Raw genomic sequence first — 15,488 nt, 5'->3', positions numbered from 1 at the left:
ACAGGAATAGAGGAAGGCCCAAGGATATGCGTCAGGAAAGCTGACTTTATTCTGTTTCCTACACACCTACACCGAGTCACTGGTCAGAACTGTGGACTGGATGCCCGCAGAAGAATCCAAGGATTCGGCAGGTGGGAAAGGCAGTGATGAGGCAGACAAGACAGCTATGCAATCGCCATGTTTATGCTGGCATGTACATTGATTACATATAAACTGCATATTTACATAGGAGAAAGGGTACAGGCAGGCTGAGGATTCCTGGAACAAGGGCCTTGCTGAACACTGAAGTGGCAGGCACTCCGCTGAGGCCTACAGGGCAGGATGGTAGGGGCAGGAGTTGAAGTACAGTCTTCTGGGCAGAGAGGTGTGCAACCACATGGACAGCTCTCTGGAAAGGGGTGGCTCTCCTGAGGATGGGCCAGGGCAGCCAGGCGCTGCTGTACACACTCAGCCGTCAGCCGTGCTTCTGGGTCTGCATCCCAACAGTCTTCTAGGAGCTCCCTCAGCCCATCAGGGTCCTGGGAGGAATGACAGGGAGGGAGGGTTGACTCTAGGATCTTGAGTGGGCCCCAGAGTTAAAAGGCATCTTCAGTGTCCATCACTCTCCTGCTTTCAACACCCACTTCTGATCTTTCCTGGAGCCTCCCTCCTTTCCCTCTTGCTGAATTCCAGCCTTCTGAATCTTGTTCCCTATGAAACAGGCTCTGCGGGGGCCTTCTGTACAGCCCACTGTTTCCTCTGAGGAGCTAATATAGGTTGAAAGCTTAATATGCTAATGGGAAATTACTCTCTTTCCTCTCAGAGAGCCAGAGTCTTCTGCAAGTAATGCCCAGTTTCCGTTAGCTAACTTAACACTTGTGCCGTGGAAATTTCAGATCAGGTAGCAGAAGGCACATTCTGTTAAAAAAGTATTTGTGGCCAGGCGCGATGGCTCACGCCTGTAATCCCAGCACTTTGGGAGGGTGAGACGGGCGGATCATGAGGTCAGGAGATCGAGACCATCCTGGCTAACATGGTGAGACCCCGTCTCTACTAAAAATACAAAAAATTAGCCGGGCACGTTGGCGGGCACCTGTAGTCCCAGCTACTCGGGAGGCTGAGGTAGGAGAATGGCGTGAACCCAGGAGGCAGAGTTTGCAGTGAGCCGAGATCGCACCACTGCACTCCAACCTGGGCGACAGAGCGAAACTCTGTCTCAAAAAAAAAAAAACAGTGTTTGTGCAAAGCCCTGAACTTTCACTGTGAGGCCACTGCTTTCACCCTTTATACCCAGAACTACCTTTTATTGGGTCACAGCAGAAACATCATCAATGTATGACAGAATGGGGACTTACTGAACTGATTTTTGGGCTTTACTGTATTAGGAGAGCAGATGGGGCAGAGCTCAGGACAAGAGCAAAGCCAAGGAGGGCATCCTGGAGAAGGGGACTGAGGAACAGGGCTAACTGATGGTAGAGAGGAGAGACAGGCTGGGCAAGGTTGAGCAGGAGGAAGGTGTGTGTCTCAGGTAGATGGAATGGACTGTGTGAGACTTAGGGTGGAAGAGGATGAACTGAGGGAGAGAGCAGGCTTGCCCAGTTCCAGCTGAGCATGAACCAAGGAGTGATGGGAGATGAGAGGAGATAGGAGTAGACAGATGCCCTGGCAGAGATGTCCTTGAAGCCCATGCCCAGCCCCCACTCTCCAGGTTCCCAGCCCAACAGCCTAGGCCTCTTACTGTAGCAAAGCAGCGCCAGGTGGATGGGATGTAGGGACGCCTCCTCTCTTGCACTGCCAAGGCCCATAGCTCATCACAGGTAGGCGTATTGCCCAGTTCTGCCTCATAGGCCAGTTGGAAGGGTGGTGGACTGCTGTCTGGAGGGAGGTAGAGGGGCTGGGTGTCAGTTAGTCCTAGGGGTGCCTACCATATAGAAAAGGCAAGACAGGGAAGAGCAGAGCTTTCTCAGGACCAGGTCAGGTTGGGGTGAACCTAGAATGGGTGAGGGGGAGCCCAGGGGAAGGGACTGTACCACTTATCCTTACCAGGCCTCAGATCTGGGCAGCGGCTCAGTATCTCCCACAGGAGCAGAGCCAAAGAGTAAATATCAGCTCGTCGGAGGGCCATGCCCCAATCCTGTAGGTCCAGAGTCTTGTCCAAGAGCTCTGGTGCCATGTACCTCTGGGTGCCAGCCTGGAGAGCAAGGCACGAAGGGCCAAGAATCATCTCTGTGGCAATCCTCATTGCAGCAATGGTCCACGCAATATCCCCAACCACAGACTCAGCAATGTCCCAAATGCTATAGGTATTGCTACAACTGTTGACACACAATGGCTGCATTGCCATCAGCAGCACCACCATCATCCTGGGCCTCACCAGTTAGCCAGAGAACTCACTTCCATGATGGCAGCTGGGCCTTGTGGTTGAGTAGGGGTCCAGGCAGAGGGCTGAGTGAGGCCAGGGAGCACCAAGGCAAGGCCCAGGTCTCCAATGGCACACGATCCATCTTCCCGAATGAGCACATTCTGGCTGCTCAGATCTCGGTGGGCAATACCTGGTTTATATTGGCCTGTGGGGGAATCCAAGGTCGAAGGAACATGGATGTTCTTCCTCCCTTTTTTTTTTTTTTTTTTTGAGTCAGCATCTCGCTCTGTTGCTCAGGCTGGAGTGCAGTGTCGCAATCTCGGCTCACTGCAACCTCCACCTCCCGGGTTCAAGCGATTCTCCTGCCCCTCAGCCTCCCGAGTAGCTGGGACTACAGGCACGTGCCACCACGCCTGGCTAATATTTTGTATTTTTAACAGAGACGGGGTTTCACCGTGTTAGCCAGGATGGCCTCGATCTCCTGACCTCGTGATCCGCCCGCCTCGGTCTCCCAAAGTGTTGGGATTAAAGGCGTGAGCCACCGCGCCCGGCTCTTCCTCCCCCTTTTGACCCAATCCTTCCCCTCCAAACTAAGGGAGAATCAGAAACATAGCAGTGTGGCTGCCTTGACTTCCTATGCCCAGCTCACCCACCATTCTGCCAGCGCTCCTCATGGAGAAATGCCAGGCCCTGGGCCAGGGACAGTGCCATCCGCAGGGAACTTCCCCAGTCACTGGTGTGCTGGGTCAAGTAGTGGTACAGGGAGCCCTGGGAAAAAACAGAGAGAAAAGGACAGTACACAAAGCTGGAGGTGGCTGATCCATCCCAGGGAGCAGAGATCAATTGACAGTCTTCTCCCTGCATCTCCCCAGCAGACAGAAACACTGACGGATGCTGGCCAAGACAATAGGTAGAAGGAGTAAGACTGTGCATCAATTGACATGAAAAATAGTAACTCGAGATCAAGGTTACTAGGCACTTACTGTGGTCCAGGCCCAGTGGATGTGACCTCCTGTAATCCTTGTGACAACCCTAGGAGGTAGGTCTTCCTGTCACACCCCCATTTAACAGATGAAGAGCTTTTCCTCAGAGAACTAAGGAAACTCGCTTGAAGTCAGTCGGTGAGGCAGGAGTGGAGCTTGAATCCAAGCAGTCTGACTCAAGATCACTTACTAATAACCACCACCTTATACTGACTCAGAAAATGTGGGGCAAAGACAGTAACAGAGGAGGCAGGGTAAGCTAGTCAAGGGCATCCCTCATAAGCCACCTTGTCTGAGGTATCAGGCATGTGTACACATAGACAGGCAGAGCCAGTAGATAACAGAGTAGCAGGTGGAGGGCAAGTGGGAATTGGAGGGAAGGGAGCAATAGAACCCCTCATTCGACAAGTGTCATCGAGCACCTTCAGTGGCCATGAGTTGTGTGCAGGCACTAAGATGGCTCAGATGAGAAGGTAAGAGATAAAGAATGCAGTAAACCCCAAGATGGGAAAATTAACCGAGTGCCAAGGGGCATAAAGCAAGAATGACTAACACTGCCTGGAGAAGTCAGAGAAATTTAAACAAACAAACAAACAAAAAAAAAAACCAGTGATTTTTGAGCTGGGCCAGGAGGTATGTGGTCAAAGAAGGGATTTTCCATCATTCAAGATTTCGGAGGTGCAGAAGCTATAGGGGCTGAAAAAGTCCAGGGAAGAGCCACTGCATTTGGGCACTGAAACAGGTGGTGGAGGTTGAACTACTTACAATAGGGCAAAGTGAGTTGTGGGGAGCTCTTCTACGTGGACAGAGACACACACAGTCCTGGTGGAGGGGTAAACAGGAGGCAACAGACATGATCATGAGGAGCCAGCTCTAGAGTCACATAGATTCTGGGCAAATGACTTTCCTTTTCTGAGCCCCCTGTGGATAATCATTCCTACCTCATAATGTGTTTGCGAAGGGTGTGTTTGGAAATGTTTAAAGTGTGTAGCATGGCCGGGCGGGGTGGTTCACACCTGTAATCCCAGTACTTTGGGAGGCTGAGGCAGGCGGATCACTTGAGGTCAGGAGTTTGAGACCAGCCTGGCCAACATGGTGAAATCCCATATCTACTAAAAATACAAAAATTAGCCAGGAGTAAGTAGTGGCGGCATGCCTGTAATCCCAGCTACTCGGGTGGCTGAGGCAGAATTGCTTGAACCCAGGAGGCGGAGGCTGCAATGAGCTGAGATCGTGCCACTGCATTCTAGCCTGGGCAACAGAATGAGACTCTGTCAAGAAAAAAAAAGTGGGTAGTGTAATGCCTAGCAGGAAGCAGATGGGAAATGGTATGAAAGCTTTAAAAGTCCCAAATCTTTAGCAGGCCCATAGGGCCTGGTGTGGCTGGCCTCTGCCTACCTTTTCCTCTTCTTTTTGCTCATTGCTCTCCCCTTCAAGTCACATCTTATTATTCTTATAATTCAGTGACCCTCTCTTCTAGCACTTAGCACAGTTGACATTTGACACTTGTGTTTACTTGATCCATTTCTGTCTCCCCGGCTAGTCTATAAAATCTGTAAAGGCAGGGAATGTGTTTTTTCTGGCCTCTAGCATAGTGTCTGACATATAGTTCATAATTATTTGTTGAATGAATATATGAATGAGTTTGGAGGGTTGTGCCTGAAGGTATTTCTTTAACATTTTTTTTTTTTTTTTTTTTTTTTTGAGATGGAATCTTGCTTTGTCACCCAGGCTGGAGTGCAGTGGCGTGATCTCCACTCACTGCAAGCTCTGCTTCACGGGTTCACACCATTCTCCTGCCTCAGCCTCTCGTGTAGCTGGGACTACAGGCGCCCACCACCACGCCCGGCTCATTTTCTTAAATGTATTTTTAGTAGAGAGGGGGTTTCACCGTGTTAGCCAGGATGGTCTCGATCTCCTGACCTCGTGATCCGCCCGTCTCGGCCTCCCAAAGTGCTGGGATTACAAGCGTGAGCCACCGCGCCTGGTCAACATTGTTTTTTTTTTTTTTTGGCTGGGCACAGTGGCTCATGCCTGTAATCCCAGCACTTTGTGGGGCTGAGATGGGTGGATCACTTGAGGTCAGGAGTTCGAAACCAGCCTGGCCAACATGGTGAAACTCCGTCTCTACTAAAAATGCAAAAATTAGCCAGGCGTGGTGGCAGGCACCTGTAATCCCAGCTACTGGTGAGGCTTAGGGAGGAGAATTGCTTGAACCCACGAGGCAGAGGTTGCAGTGAGCCAACCTTATGCCACTGCACTCCAGTCTGGGCAACAGAGCAAGGCTCTGCCCCCCTCACAAAATAAAATAAAATAAAATAAAATAAATAAAATAAATATATAAACATGTATTGTTTATGTAATAAAAAATAAAAATAAATAAAAATTATTATTATTTTGAGACAGGGGCTTACTCTGTCACCTAGGCTGGAGTGCAGTGGCACAATCTTGGCCCACTGCCAGTCTTGACCTTCCCAGGCTCAGGTACTCCTTCCACCTCAGCCTCCCAAGTAGCTGGGACCGCAGGCACGTGCCATCACACCCAGCCAATTTTTTCTTTTTTGTAGAGGTGGGGTTTCACAGTGTTGCCCAGACTGTTCTTGAATTCCTGAATTCCTGGGTTCAAGCAATCCTCCCAAGTTGGCCTCCCAAAGTGCTGGGATTACAGGCGTGTGCCACCGTGCCCAGCTTGTTACTATTTTTTGAGATGGTCTCACTCTGTCTCCCAGGCTGGAGTGCAGTGGGATGCTCACGGCTCACTGCAGCCTCAACCTCCTATGCTCAAGCGATCTTTCCACCTCAGCCCCCTGAGTAGCTGGGACTATAGGTGTGCACTGCCATGCTGAGCTAATTTTGCAGTGATAGGGTTACCTCATGTTGCCTAGGCTAGTCTTGAGCTCCTGGGCTTAGGTGACCCACCCACCTTGGCCTCTCAAAGTCCTCGGATAACAGGCGTGGGCCACCTCACCTGGCCATTTTTAATGTCTTAGAAAAGAGAAAATCGAAAGCAGAAGCATCAACAAGGCCCAGCTGCCATGTAGCCCCCACCTCCATACATACACACAGGCACACATACACATATATACTCCTTGGTGCTCACCTTGGGATGCAGTTCCAGTACCAGCAGGGGCCCAGAGAGCAGGGGGCCAGGGCCCCCCCAGCTGGCGGTGATAAATCGGACAATGTGGTCGTGCTGTAGGCCTGGAAGTTCGTACAATGCTCTCTCAGCTTGGAACTGAGCCACAGACCTCGGTGGAAAGGCCTTGATGGCAACCAGTTTGCCTTGCAGCTGCCCGGCCCAAACCACTGCATGACCTCCTTCCCGGATTACCTGGTAGGGACACTGTGCTGAGTGTGGGCCTCTGAGCTATAATAGGGCCAGGCTTCCTCCCCAGCACAACCTCCAGGAGTGCCCAGAGGATCCCTTCTCTCCCTCCCTGGGGCACCTGGGAGAAGCACAGCTCGGGCAGCTCCTGCAGCTCCACACTCCAGTCCCTGCCCAAGTCTGGCCCTGGCTTTGGCACTGGTTCACTTCGCACTCTGTAGTTCTTTCGCTGTAGCAGGGCTGGAACAGAGAAGAGCCTTAGGTTCAGGGTGCACATGCATGGGGACAGGAAAAGGGACTCTATGGAAAGGGAGCTTTGTGAGAGGTCATGGGAGTCTGGGAATCAGGCTATAGAGATCCCAAGACCATGGGGTCAGGGGTGCCTGGAGAGGGATCAGAGCTCTGGGGACAATGTCTTGGGGTCACAAGGGAGGGATGGGGTGGATTAGTACCCAAGATGATGCTGCCCAGCAGCAGCAGGAGGAGGAGGAACAGCCCCAGCAGCACCAGTGCCATCCAGATGGACTCACCTGGACATCAAGGCAAGAATGCAGGCTGGCAAGCACTGACCCAAACCTGCTCTCTGCTGTTCCCCTCCTGAGAGCTTGCTTCTTAACCCACCCCCACCCTGGTCACAAGACCCCTTATCTCCCAGTCACCAGGGCAACCAACTTCCCAAGGCCAGGAGGAGGAAAGTGTGGGGTGGGAGTAGGGTGAGAACTGGCCCTGGTTCCACCTCTCATCCTAACCTGGGCCCCAGCCCCCACCAGCCTTCAGTACCCTTGGGTGGCTACCTGGGGCAGCCTGGGGACCCTGGGAGCCAGGAGTCCCAGGGCTCCCTGGAGGAGGCAGATGGCTGTAATTGGCATTGCAGAAGTCAGTGCCACAGGAGCAGGTGAAGAGAGTGGAGCCAGGGCTGGGGTGGGTTCGGGGACTTGGGTCACAGTGGAGGGACTCACAACCTGGCTCATCACTGTCTCGGCATCCTGATGGGGCGGGATTAGGGGAAGAGGAGAGAAAGGGGGAAAACGGAGAAAGCATAATGGCATGTGGAAACAGGATAAATCCCTTCTCTATCAGAGGCATCCCTTCCATCTCTCATGGGCTTTTCTTTCCCACCACATGTTCTATTTCTCCCCTTCCCCCTTGGTTGCCACCCACACCCCAGGATGTGTCTGTCTCCCACCCTAGCTATCACCTGCCATATACTTTGCCATTCACCTTGCATTTCCACCTGTGCCCGGTCTTGGGTCAGGTTCCAGATCCCAAAGCAGCAGCGGCTGTAGAGGCAGCGGATAGCTCTAGGGAGCTCTGGGCCTGTATCTAGCAGCTCTCCCAATGTCTTTGTGCTTCCCTGCACTCCAGGGGCCTCAAAGAACACACAAGTTCGCCTGTTTGGGGGTGCTGAGGCCCAGGGTGGGGAAAGGAAAGGATTCGAGATGGGAGTGAATGCAGAGGCAAAAAAGTGGCCAAAAGAACAGACAAAACATGTTCCACATCCCAGCGTCAGTATGGTAAAGCCACAGGAGGAAGCAGGGTCAGCAGAGGGCTGGAACCTGAGCCCCGCCATGGGGACACATGGCTCTGTCCTTCACCCTCACTCACCCAGCCCACTCACCACTCTTCCAAAGGGGTGGCTCTTGCTTCAAGCGCCCCTTTCCCTCACGGGATGGATGGAAAGACCCTTCCCCTCCCTGTAGACGCTTACCTTCCACAGCTGTGGGAAGTAATGCCCAAAGCCCCAGTGACCCTAGCATCTTGCTGGAGGATGGCAGCAGCAGAAGGAGGAGAGCATGAGCCAGCACAGCTGCCCCTGGCCAAAGCTTTCTTCAGATACAGGGCATCCTGGGGCTTCTGATCCCTCAGTCCCCAACTCCGCCCCCCTCATTCTATCCCAGCCTCTGTGGGGGAGAAGGCTGCTGTGGGGGAGAGGGTGGGTGTGGGGAAAGCAGGGAAAGAAAGGGAGGAGCAGAGAACCAATCTCATATCCTCTTCTCTTCTGCAACCTCCTCTTTGCTCTGCCTAGTGGGAGGAGGGGACCTTGCAGGCCCAGCTGAGAACCCAGTGATGCCTAATTTCAAATCTTTGCCCTTTCCTGACCTTGGAAGAAGATGCTGGACTCTGTTGACTCTTCTCAGGAGGAAACTAAGGTGAGGTCAAATGCTTAGAGCCATTCAGCTCTGCCCAAGATCCCTTCTAGCCTAATATCCCTTTATATTCAGGGTTCATATCTGCAGCTGCTTGGGCAGAGGAAGGCCTCACAGCCCATATTAGAGGTTACCTTGTTTTCCAACTTAAGAATCAGAAAATACATAAAACTTACCTGAATTAAAAAAAAAACACACACATTGAAAACAGTAACAATGGTAAATTTTGCTATGTGGATTTCACTTAAAAAAAATCACATTGGTTCACAGGCTGAACAAATAACCATTATTAAGGAAGTGACAAAGTTCTTATCAAGCACCTACTATATTCTGGGTCACAGCTAGGGCTATGCATTTTACAATCATCTCATCTAATTCTCCCCTGAAATATTTATTATTATTATTATTTTATTTATTTTTTGAGACTGAGTCTTGCTCTGTCACCAGGCAGGAGTGCAGTGGTGCCATCTTGGCTCACTGAAACCTCCCACTCTCTGGTTCAAGCGATTCTCCTGCCTGGGCCTCCCAAGTAGCTGGGATTACAGGCACACGCCACCATGCCCAGCTAATGTTTGTATTTTTAGTAGAGATGGAGTTTCACCATGTTGGCCAGGATAGTTTCAATCTCATGACCTCGTGATCTGCCCGCCTCGGCCTCCCAAAGTGCTGGGATTGCAGGTGTGAGCCACTGTGCCTGGCTTATTATTTTTATTATTTCCACTTTATAGGTAAGAAAATTGAGCTTAGGTAAGTCGCCCAAAGTCATTCAGCTAGGAAACAGCCGAGCTGGAATTTGAACTTAGGCGGGTCTGACTCCAAAGTCCAGGTTCTATTCTTTTTTTTTTTTTTTTTGAGACGGAGTCTTGCTCTGTCACCCAGGCTGGTGTGCAGTGGCGGGATCCCGGCTCACTGCAAGCTCCGCCTCCCAGGTTCGTGCCATTCTCCTGCCTCAGCCTCCTGAGTAGCTGGGACTACAGGCGCCCGCCACCTCGCCTGGCTAGTTTTTTTGTATTTTTTTAGTAGAGACGGGGTTTCACTGCGTTAGCCAGGATGGTCTCGATCTCCTGACCTCGTGATCCGCCCGTCTCGGCCTCCCAAAGTGCGGGGATTACAGGCTTGAGCCACCGCGCCCGGCCTATTCTTTTTTAAAAATTATTATTTTTGTACTTTTAGCAGAGACGGGGTTTCACCATGTCACACCATGTTGGCCAGGATGGGGTCGATCTTTTTTTTTTTTCTTAGACGGAGTCTCGTTCTGACGCCCAGGCTGGAGTGCAGTGGCGCGATCTCGGCTTACTGTAAGCTCCACCTCCCAGGTTCACGCCATTCTCCTGCCTCAGCCTCCCGAGTAGCTGGGACTACAGGTGCCCACCACCACACCGGGCTAATTTTTTGTATTTTTAGTAGAGACGGGGTTTCTCCGTGTTAGCCAGGATGATCTCAATCTCCTGACCTCGTGATCCACCCGCCTCGGCTCCCAAAGTTCTGGGATTACAGGCGTGAGCCACCGCTCCCGGCCTATGGGGTCGATCTCAACCTTGTGATCCCTCCGCCTTGGCCTCCCAAAGTGCTGGGATTGCAGGCGTGAGCCACTCCACCAGGCCGGCTGTATTCTTTGTATTACACCATACTGCCTGAAAGACGTACAAAATTCAACAATGAAAAAAAAAAAAAATAACGACTTAGTACTATACTTGGACATTTGAATTTAAATTGAGAAAATATGCATCATTACCTGCCAACATGCTACCAACTAAAAAGGGAGGATACAGTTCAAACTATCACCACCAGAGGTCAGCAGAGGAGAAATTCCCTGCTGCGGTGAGAGGGCAGAAAGTACCTCCTCTGATGACTAATACATATAGTACACCTCCTACATTTACTAAGCTGCAGGAACTATAAAATGTAAAGGGCGGGCACAGGATGTGAAGAATTTCAGCATGGGGGTGGGAGAGGGCTATGGCTTGTTCTGCAATAGAGACAGAGGAGTCCAACTCCACCAGACTCTTTCCCAGAGTAATAAACAACAGAAATAGGTAATCACTTCCACCCCTGTGAGCCACTGGCTCATTGAGAATTAGAGTCAGAGGGGACTTGTTCTCTGTTTCCCTAGCTTTCTGTCGCCCTAGTGGCTGCCTGGAAACCCTTTCTTGGAATGATGGGGCTTAGACCAAGGATGATAGTCCCGAGTACTGACTTTTTTTTTTTGAGACGAAGTCTCACTCTGTCACCCAGGCTGGAGTGCAGTGGCGCGATCTCGGCTCACTGCAATCTCTGCCTCCCGGGTTCAAGCGATTCTCCTGCCTCAGCCTCCTGAGTGCTGGGACTACAGGCGCCCACCACCACGCCCGGCTAATTTTTGTATTTTTAGTAGGGACGGGGTTTTACCATGTTGGCCAGGCTGGTCTCAAACTCCTGACCTCAGGTAATCCACCCACCTGGGGCTCCCAAAGTGCTGGGATTACAGGCAGGAGCCACTGCGCCCAGCTTGAGTACTGACTTTTTGATTCTGGGGTCTTTCTTCTGGGGAACCTGCATGAAAGGAAGAGATAGTAAAAGTTCCAGTAGTCGTGTAACAGCAGCGGGAGGAATGACCAGGGATAGAGATAGCCGCCCATCCTTCCTTGGGCCCTTCCAGGAGTCTGCAGGACCTTGCCAGTGAGGTGGAATGTTGTGCTTCCAGCTACTTTTCTTCACTGGCTCCCAGATCAGATAAGTCTGGGGTGGTGTGTGTGGTGGGGGGTGAGGGGAGATTTGAAGGTGAAATAGCTTCCTGTGTCTGGAATGTCTCAGGAGACTATCTCCTCCAGAGTGGGAGCAGGGTAAGGATCAGGCAGAAAGGCAGTCTCCTCACCCAAAGCTTTGGATAACTAATTCTTCCCAAGACAGAAACATTCCAGTCAGGTTTATGGGAACTATACCTGCTCTGGGTTGTTAGGTTTTAGAGTTAAGATGGTGATAGAGGCTGGGCGCTGTGGTTCATGTCTGTAATCCCAGTACTTTGGGAGGCCAGAAGTTTGAAACTAGCCTGGGCAACATGGTGAGACCCCCATCTATATTATTAAAGAAAAAAAAAAAAAAGCATTTCCTTTTTTTTGTGACGGAGCCTCACTCTGTCACTCAGGCTGGAGTAAAGTGGTGCAATCTCCGCTTACTGCAACCTCCGCCTCCTGGGTTCAAGCAATTCTCCTGCCTCAGCCTCCCAAGTAGCTAGGATTACAGATGCCTTCCACCACGTCTGGCTAATTTTTTGTATTTTTAGTAGAGATGGGGTTTCACCATGTTGGCCAGGCTGGTTTCAAACTCCTGATCTCAGGTCATCCACCGCCTAGGCCTTCCAAAGTGCTGGGATTACAGGCGTGAGCCACTCCACCAGGCCAAAAAAAAGTCTTTCATTAAGTGCTGGGCCTACAAAGATAGAGATATGATTACTGCCCTCTGGGAACTCATAGTGTAGAAATGCAGGCAGATACATGGACAAGCAACCAGAAAACTGTGTTTCCTACTAGGGGCATGAGCAAAGAGCTATACAAATAGATCAAGTAAGCTAATTCTGCCTAGGGCATAGAAGAAAGGTGCCCAGAGAGTTTCACAGAGAAGGGGATATTTAAATAGTCCCAAAGGTAAACACAATGGTAAGAGGAGAACAGTTGTTCTAAGCAAAGGGAATGACAAGAGTAAAGGCACAGAGAAGTAAACACAAAGCCTTGTGTGTTAGAGGTGGAAGGAGTGAGGAGGAAGCAGTATGAGATATGAGACAGAAAATCACCTCAGAGAGAGATGGACCAAATTGGAAAGGTTTTCAATTCTGTATCAAGGAGCTTAGACTTTCCCAAAAAGCAAAATATTTTAGGCAGGGGCCTGGTGGCAATTGGAAGATGGATGACTACTGGGGTTTGGAGAGATCAGTTGCAAGACCTAAGCAGTAAACAAAGTGAGTACTGAGACAGTGGAAATGAAAATAAAAGAGGAGGCCGGGCGCGGTGGCTCATGCCTGTAATCCCAGCACTTTGGGAGGTCAAGACGGGCAGATCTCGAGGTCAAGAGATCAAGCCCATCCTGGCCAACATGCTGAAACCCCGTCTCTACTAAAAATACAAAAATTAACCGGGCATGGTGGCGCGCGCCTGTAATCCCAGCCACTCAGGAGGCTGAGGCAGGACAATCGCTTGAACCCAGGAGGCAGAGGCTGCAGTGAGCCAAGATCACGCCACTGCACTCCAGCCTGGAGACAGAGCGAGACTCCATCTCAAAAAAAAAAGAGGAAAAATTTGATATATATTGTATAGGTAATGTTGACAGGATTGGTAATCAAATGAATATTAGTAGGTGAAAGGGAGAACTAAAAGATGATTCTGAGGTTTCAAGTGTGAGTGATCAAGGAGCAGTGGGTGATATTATTTAGGGAGATGTGAAAGACAAAGAATTATTTCCCCTTCTACCATGTTGAATTTATCTGGAGGACATCCAGATGAAAATGTCTAGCAAGCAGACTTCCAGGTCAAGAGAAAAGTTAGGGCTTATGATTTGGGAGTCATCAACGTGGACATAATCTAATGTTAGAGTGGATGGGACTTGTTTAAGGGGGAAAAAGGTAGAGAAAGGAAAGGACACAAGACAGGGAACACAAATACTAAAGAGACACAGGAAGAAGTGGCTATGAAGGAGACTAAAAAATACAGAAATGTAGGCCGGGCGCGGTGGCTCAAGCCTGTAATCCCAGCACTTTGGGAGGCCGAGATGGGTGGATCACGAGGTCAGGAGATCGAGACCATCCTGGCTAACACGGTGAAACCCCATCTCTACTAAAAAATACAAAAAAAAAAAAACTAGCCGGGCGAGGTGGCGGGCGCCTGTAGTCCCAGCTACTCGGGAGGCTGAGGCAGAAGAATGGCGTAAACCCGGGAGGCAGAGCTTGCAGTGAGCTGAGATCCGGCCACTGCACCCCAGCCTGGGCAACAGAGCAAGACTCCGTCTCAAAAAAAAAAAAAAAAAAAAAAAAATACAGAAATGTGCCGCGCACGGCGGCTCACACCTGTAATCCCAGCACTTTGGGATGCTGAGGCAGGCAGACCACCTGAGGTCAGGAGTTCGAGACCAGCCTGGCCAACACGATGAAACCTTGTCTCTACTAAAAATACAAAAATTAGCTGGGCATGGCAGCGGGTGCCTGTAATCCCAGCTACTCAGGAGGCTGAGGCAGGAGAATTGCTTGAACCCAGGAGACAGAGGTTGCAGTGAGCCAAGATCATGCCACTGCACTCCAGCCTGGGTGACAGAGTAAGACTCTGGCTCAAAAAAAAAAAAAAGAAAGAAATGTTGAAGGAGAACCAAGAGTGTATCAGTGTCACATTTTATGGGAAGAAAGCTCTAAGATATAGTAGTCAAAAGTAGCACATTGAAGCAGTGAGGTCTAAGAGGTTAATGACTAAAAGATCACCAGAGCTGGCATCCAGATGGTTGATGCTACTGGGAAATTTTCTGGTAAATGATGGATGCTGAACAAAGTAGCCTGGGCCAGGTACAGTGGTTCATGCCTATAATCCTAGCACTTTGGAAGGCCGAGGCAGATGTGAATCACTTGAGCTCATGAGTTCCAGACCAGCCTGGGCAACATGGCGAAACTCTGTCTCTACAAAAAATACAAAAATTAGTCGGGTGTAGGCCGGGCGTGGTTGCTCACGCCTGTAATCCCAGCACTTTGGGAGGCCGAGGCGGGCGGATCATGAGGTCAGGAGATCGAGACCATCCTGGCTAACACGGTGAAACCCCGTCTCTACTAAAAATACAAAAAATTAGCCGGGCATGGTGGTGGGCGCCTGTAGTCCCAGCTACTCGGGTGGCTGAGGCAGAAGAATGGCATGAACCCAGGAGGCGGAGCTTGCAGTGAGCCGAGATCCCGCCACTGCACTCCAGCCTGGGCGACAGAGTGAGTGAGGTTCCATCTCAAAAAAGAAAAAAAAAAATTAGTCGGGTGTGATGGTGCGCACCTGTAGTCCCAACTACTTGGGAGGCTGAGGTGGGAGGATAGCTTGAGCTTAGGGGATGGAGGTTGCAGTGAGGCAAGATGAGTGATGCCACTGCACTCCAGCCTGGGTGATAGAACTAGACCTTGTCTTGGAAAAAAAAAAAAAAAAAAAAAAAAGAACAAACAAAAAACAGGCCAGGCACAGTGGCTAACACCTGTAATCCCTGCACTTTGGGAGGCCGAGGCAGGCGGATCACCTGAGGTCAGGAGTTCAAGACCAGCCTGGCCAACATTGTGAAACCCCATTTCTATTAAAAATACAAAAATTAGCCGGGCATGGTGGCGTGTGCCTGTAATTCCAGCTACTCGGAAGGCGGAAACAGGAGAATTGCTTGAACCCGGGAGGTGGAGGTTGCAGTGAGCTGAGATTGTGCCACTGCATTCCAGCCTGAGTGACAGAGCAAGACTCCATCCCAAAAAACAAAAACAAAAAAAAAACAAAAGCAAACCTACAAAGTAGCCTGAGGATTGAATAAAGGAAGAGAAAAATGAGTGTAAACTACTTTCACTAACTTTGGAAATGGAAAAAACTAATCAGTAGCTTGAAGAGGAAGCTGAGGTTTTTCAAAATGGGGGAAGGGGGAATACTTGAACATGCTTTTTTTTTTTTTTTTTTTTTTGAGACAGCTCTGTTGCCCAGGCAATGTGTAATGGCGCGATCTCG

At 50.4% G+C, this 15,488-nt stretch overlaps 1 protein-coding gene across 5 annotated transcripts; it reads right to left on the bottom strand.

Annotated features, from left to right (window-relative positions):
* Positions 1 to 167: 167 nt before the first annotated feature.
* Positions 168 to 13,639, bottom strand: AMHR2 (anti-Mullerian hormone receptor type 2). Of its 5 annotated transcripts, XM_073020785.1 has the most exons (12): positions 11,235 to 13,639; positions 7,871 to 10,430; positions 7,444 to 7,635; positions 7,102 to 7,179; positions 6,771 to 6,889; positions 6,425 to 6,655; positions 4,090 to 4,146; positions 2,995 to 3,109; positions 2,374 to 2,546; positions 2,023 to 2,170; positions 1,718 to 1,854; positions 168 to 518 (listed from the first exon to the last, which is right to left on the bottom strand). In XM_073020785.1, exons 2-12 carry the CDS (start codon positions 8,217 to 8,219, stop codon positions 222 to 224), a joined length of 1,896 nt encoding a protein of 631 aa, XP_072876886.1. In that variant the 5' UTR covers positions 8,220 to 10,430; positions 11,235 to 13,639; the 3' UTR covers positions 168 to 221. The 5 variants fall into 5 exon arrangements, with proteins under 5 accessions (XP_072876886.1, XP_072876887.1, XP_008001611.1 ...); XM_073020786.1 differs by having other exon boundaries at positions 6,425 to 6,525; positions 6,656 to 6,889; positions 7,871 to 13,639; XM_008003420.3 differs by lacking the exon at positions 4,090 to 4,146 and having other exon boundaries at positions 7,871 to 13,639.
* Positions 13,640 to 15,488: the final 1,849 nt, after the last annotated feature.

This window comes from Chlorocebus sabaeus, chromosome 11 (assembly GCF_047675955.1).
Source record: "Chlorocebus sabaeus isolate Y175 chromosome 11, mChlSab1.0.hap1, whole genome shotgun sequence".
Taxonomy (NCBI): Eukaryota; Metazoa; Chordata; class Mammalia; order Primates; family Cercopithecidae; genus Chlorocebus; species Chlorocebus sabaeus.
Note: the sequence above shows the minus strand (reverse complement) of the source record. Positions and strands in the feature narration are given on the sequence as shown.

Excerpts from the sequence above, each read along its gene's own strand:
- AMHR2 (XM_073020785.1), bottom strand. The coding sequence starts at position 8,219 with ATGGCGGGGCTCAGGTTCCAGCCCTCTGCTGACCCTGCTTCCTCCTGT. Across the intron at positions 3,110-4,089 it reads ACAACTCACTTTGCCCTATT|GGCTCCCTGTACCACTACTT; the intron begins GTAAGTAGTTCA and ends GTTTTTTCCCAG. Across the intron at positions 2,171-2,373 it reads GCCCAGCTGCCATCATGGAA|GCTGGCACCCAGAGGTACAT; the intron begins GTGAGTTCTCTG and ends CTTGCTCTCCAG.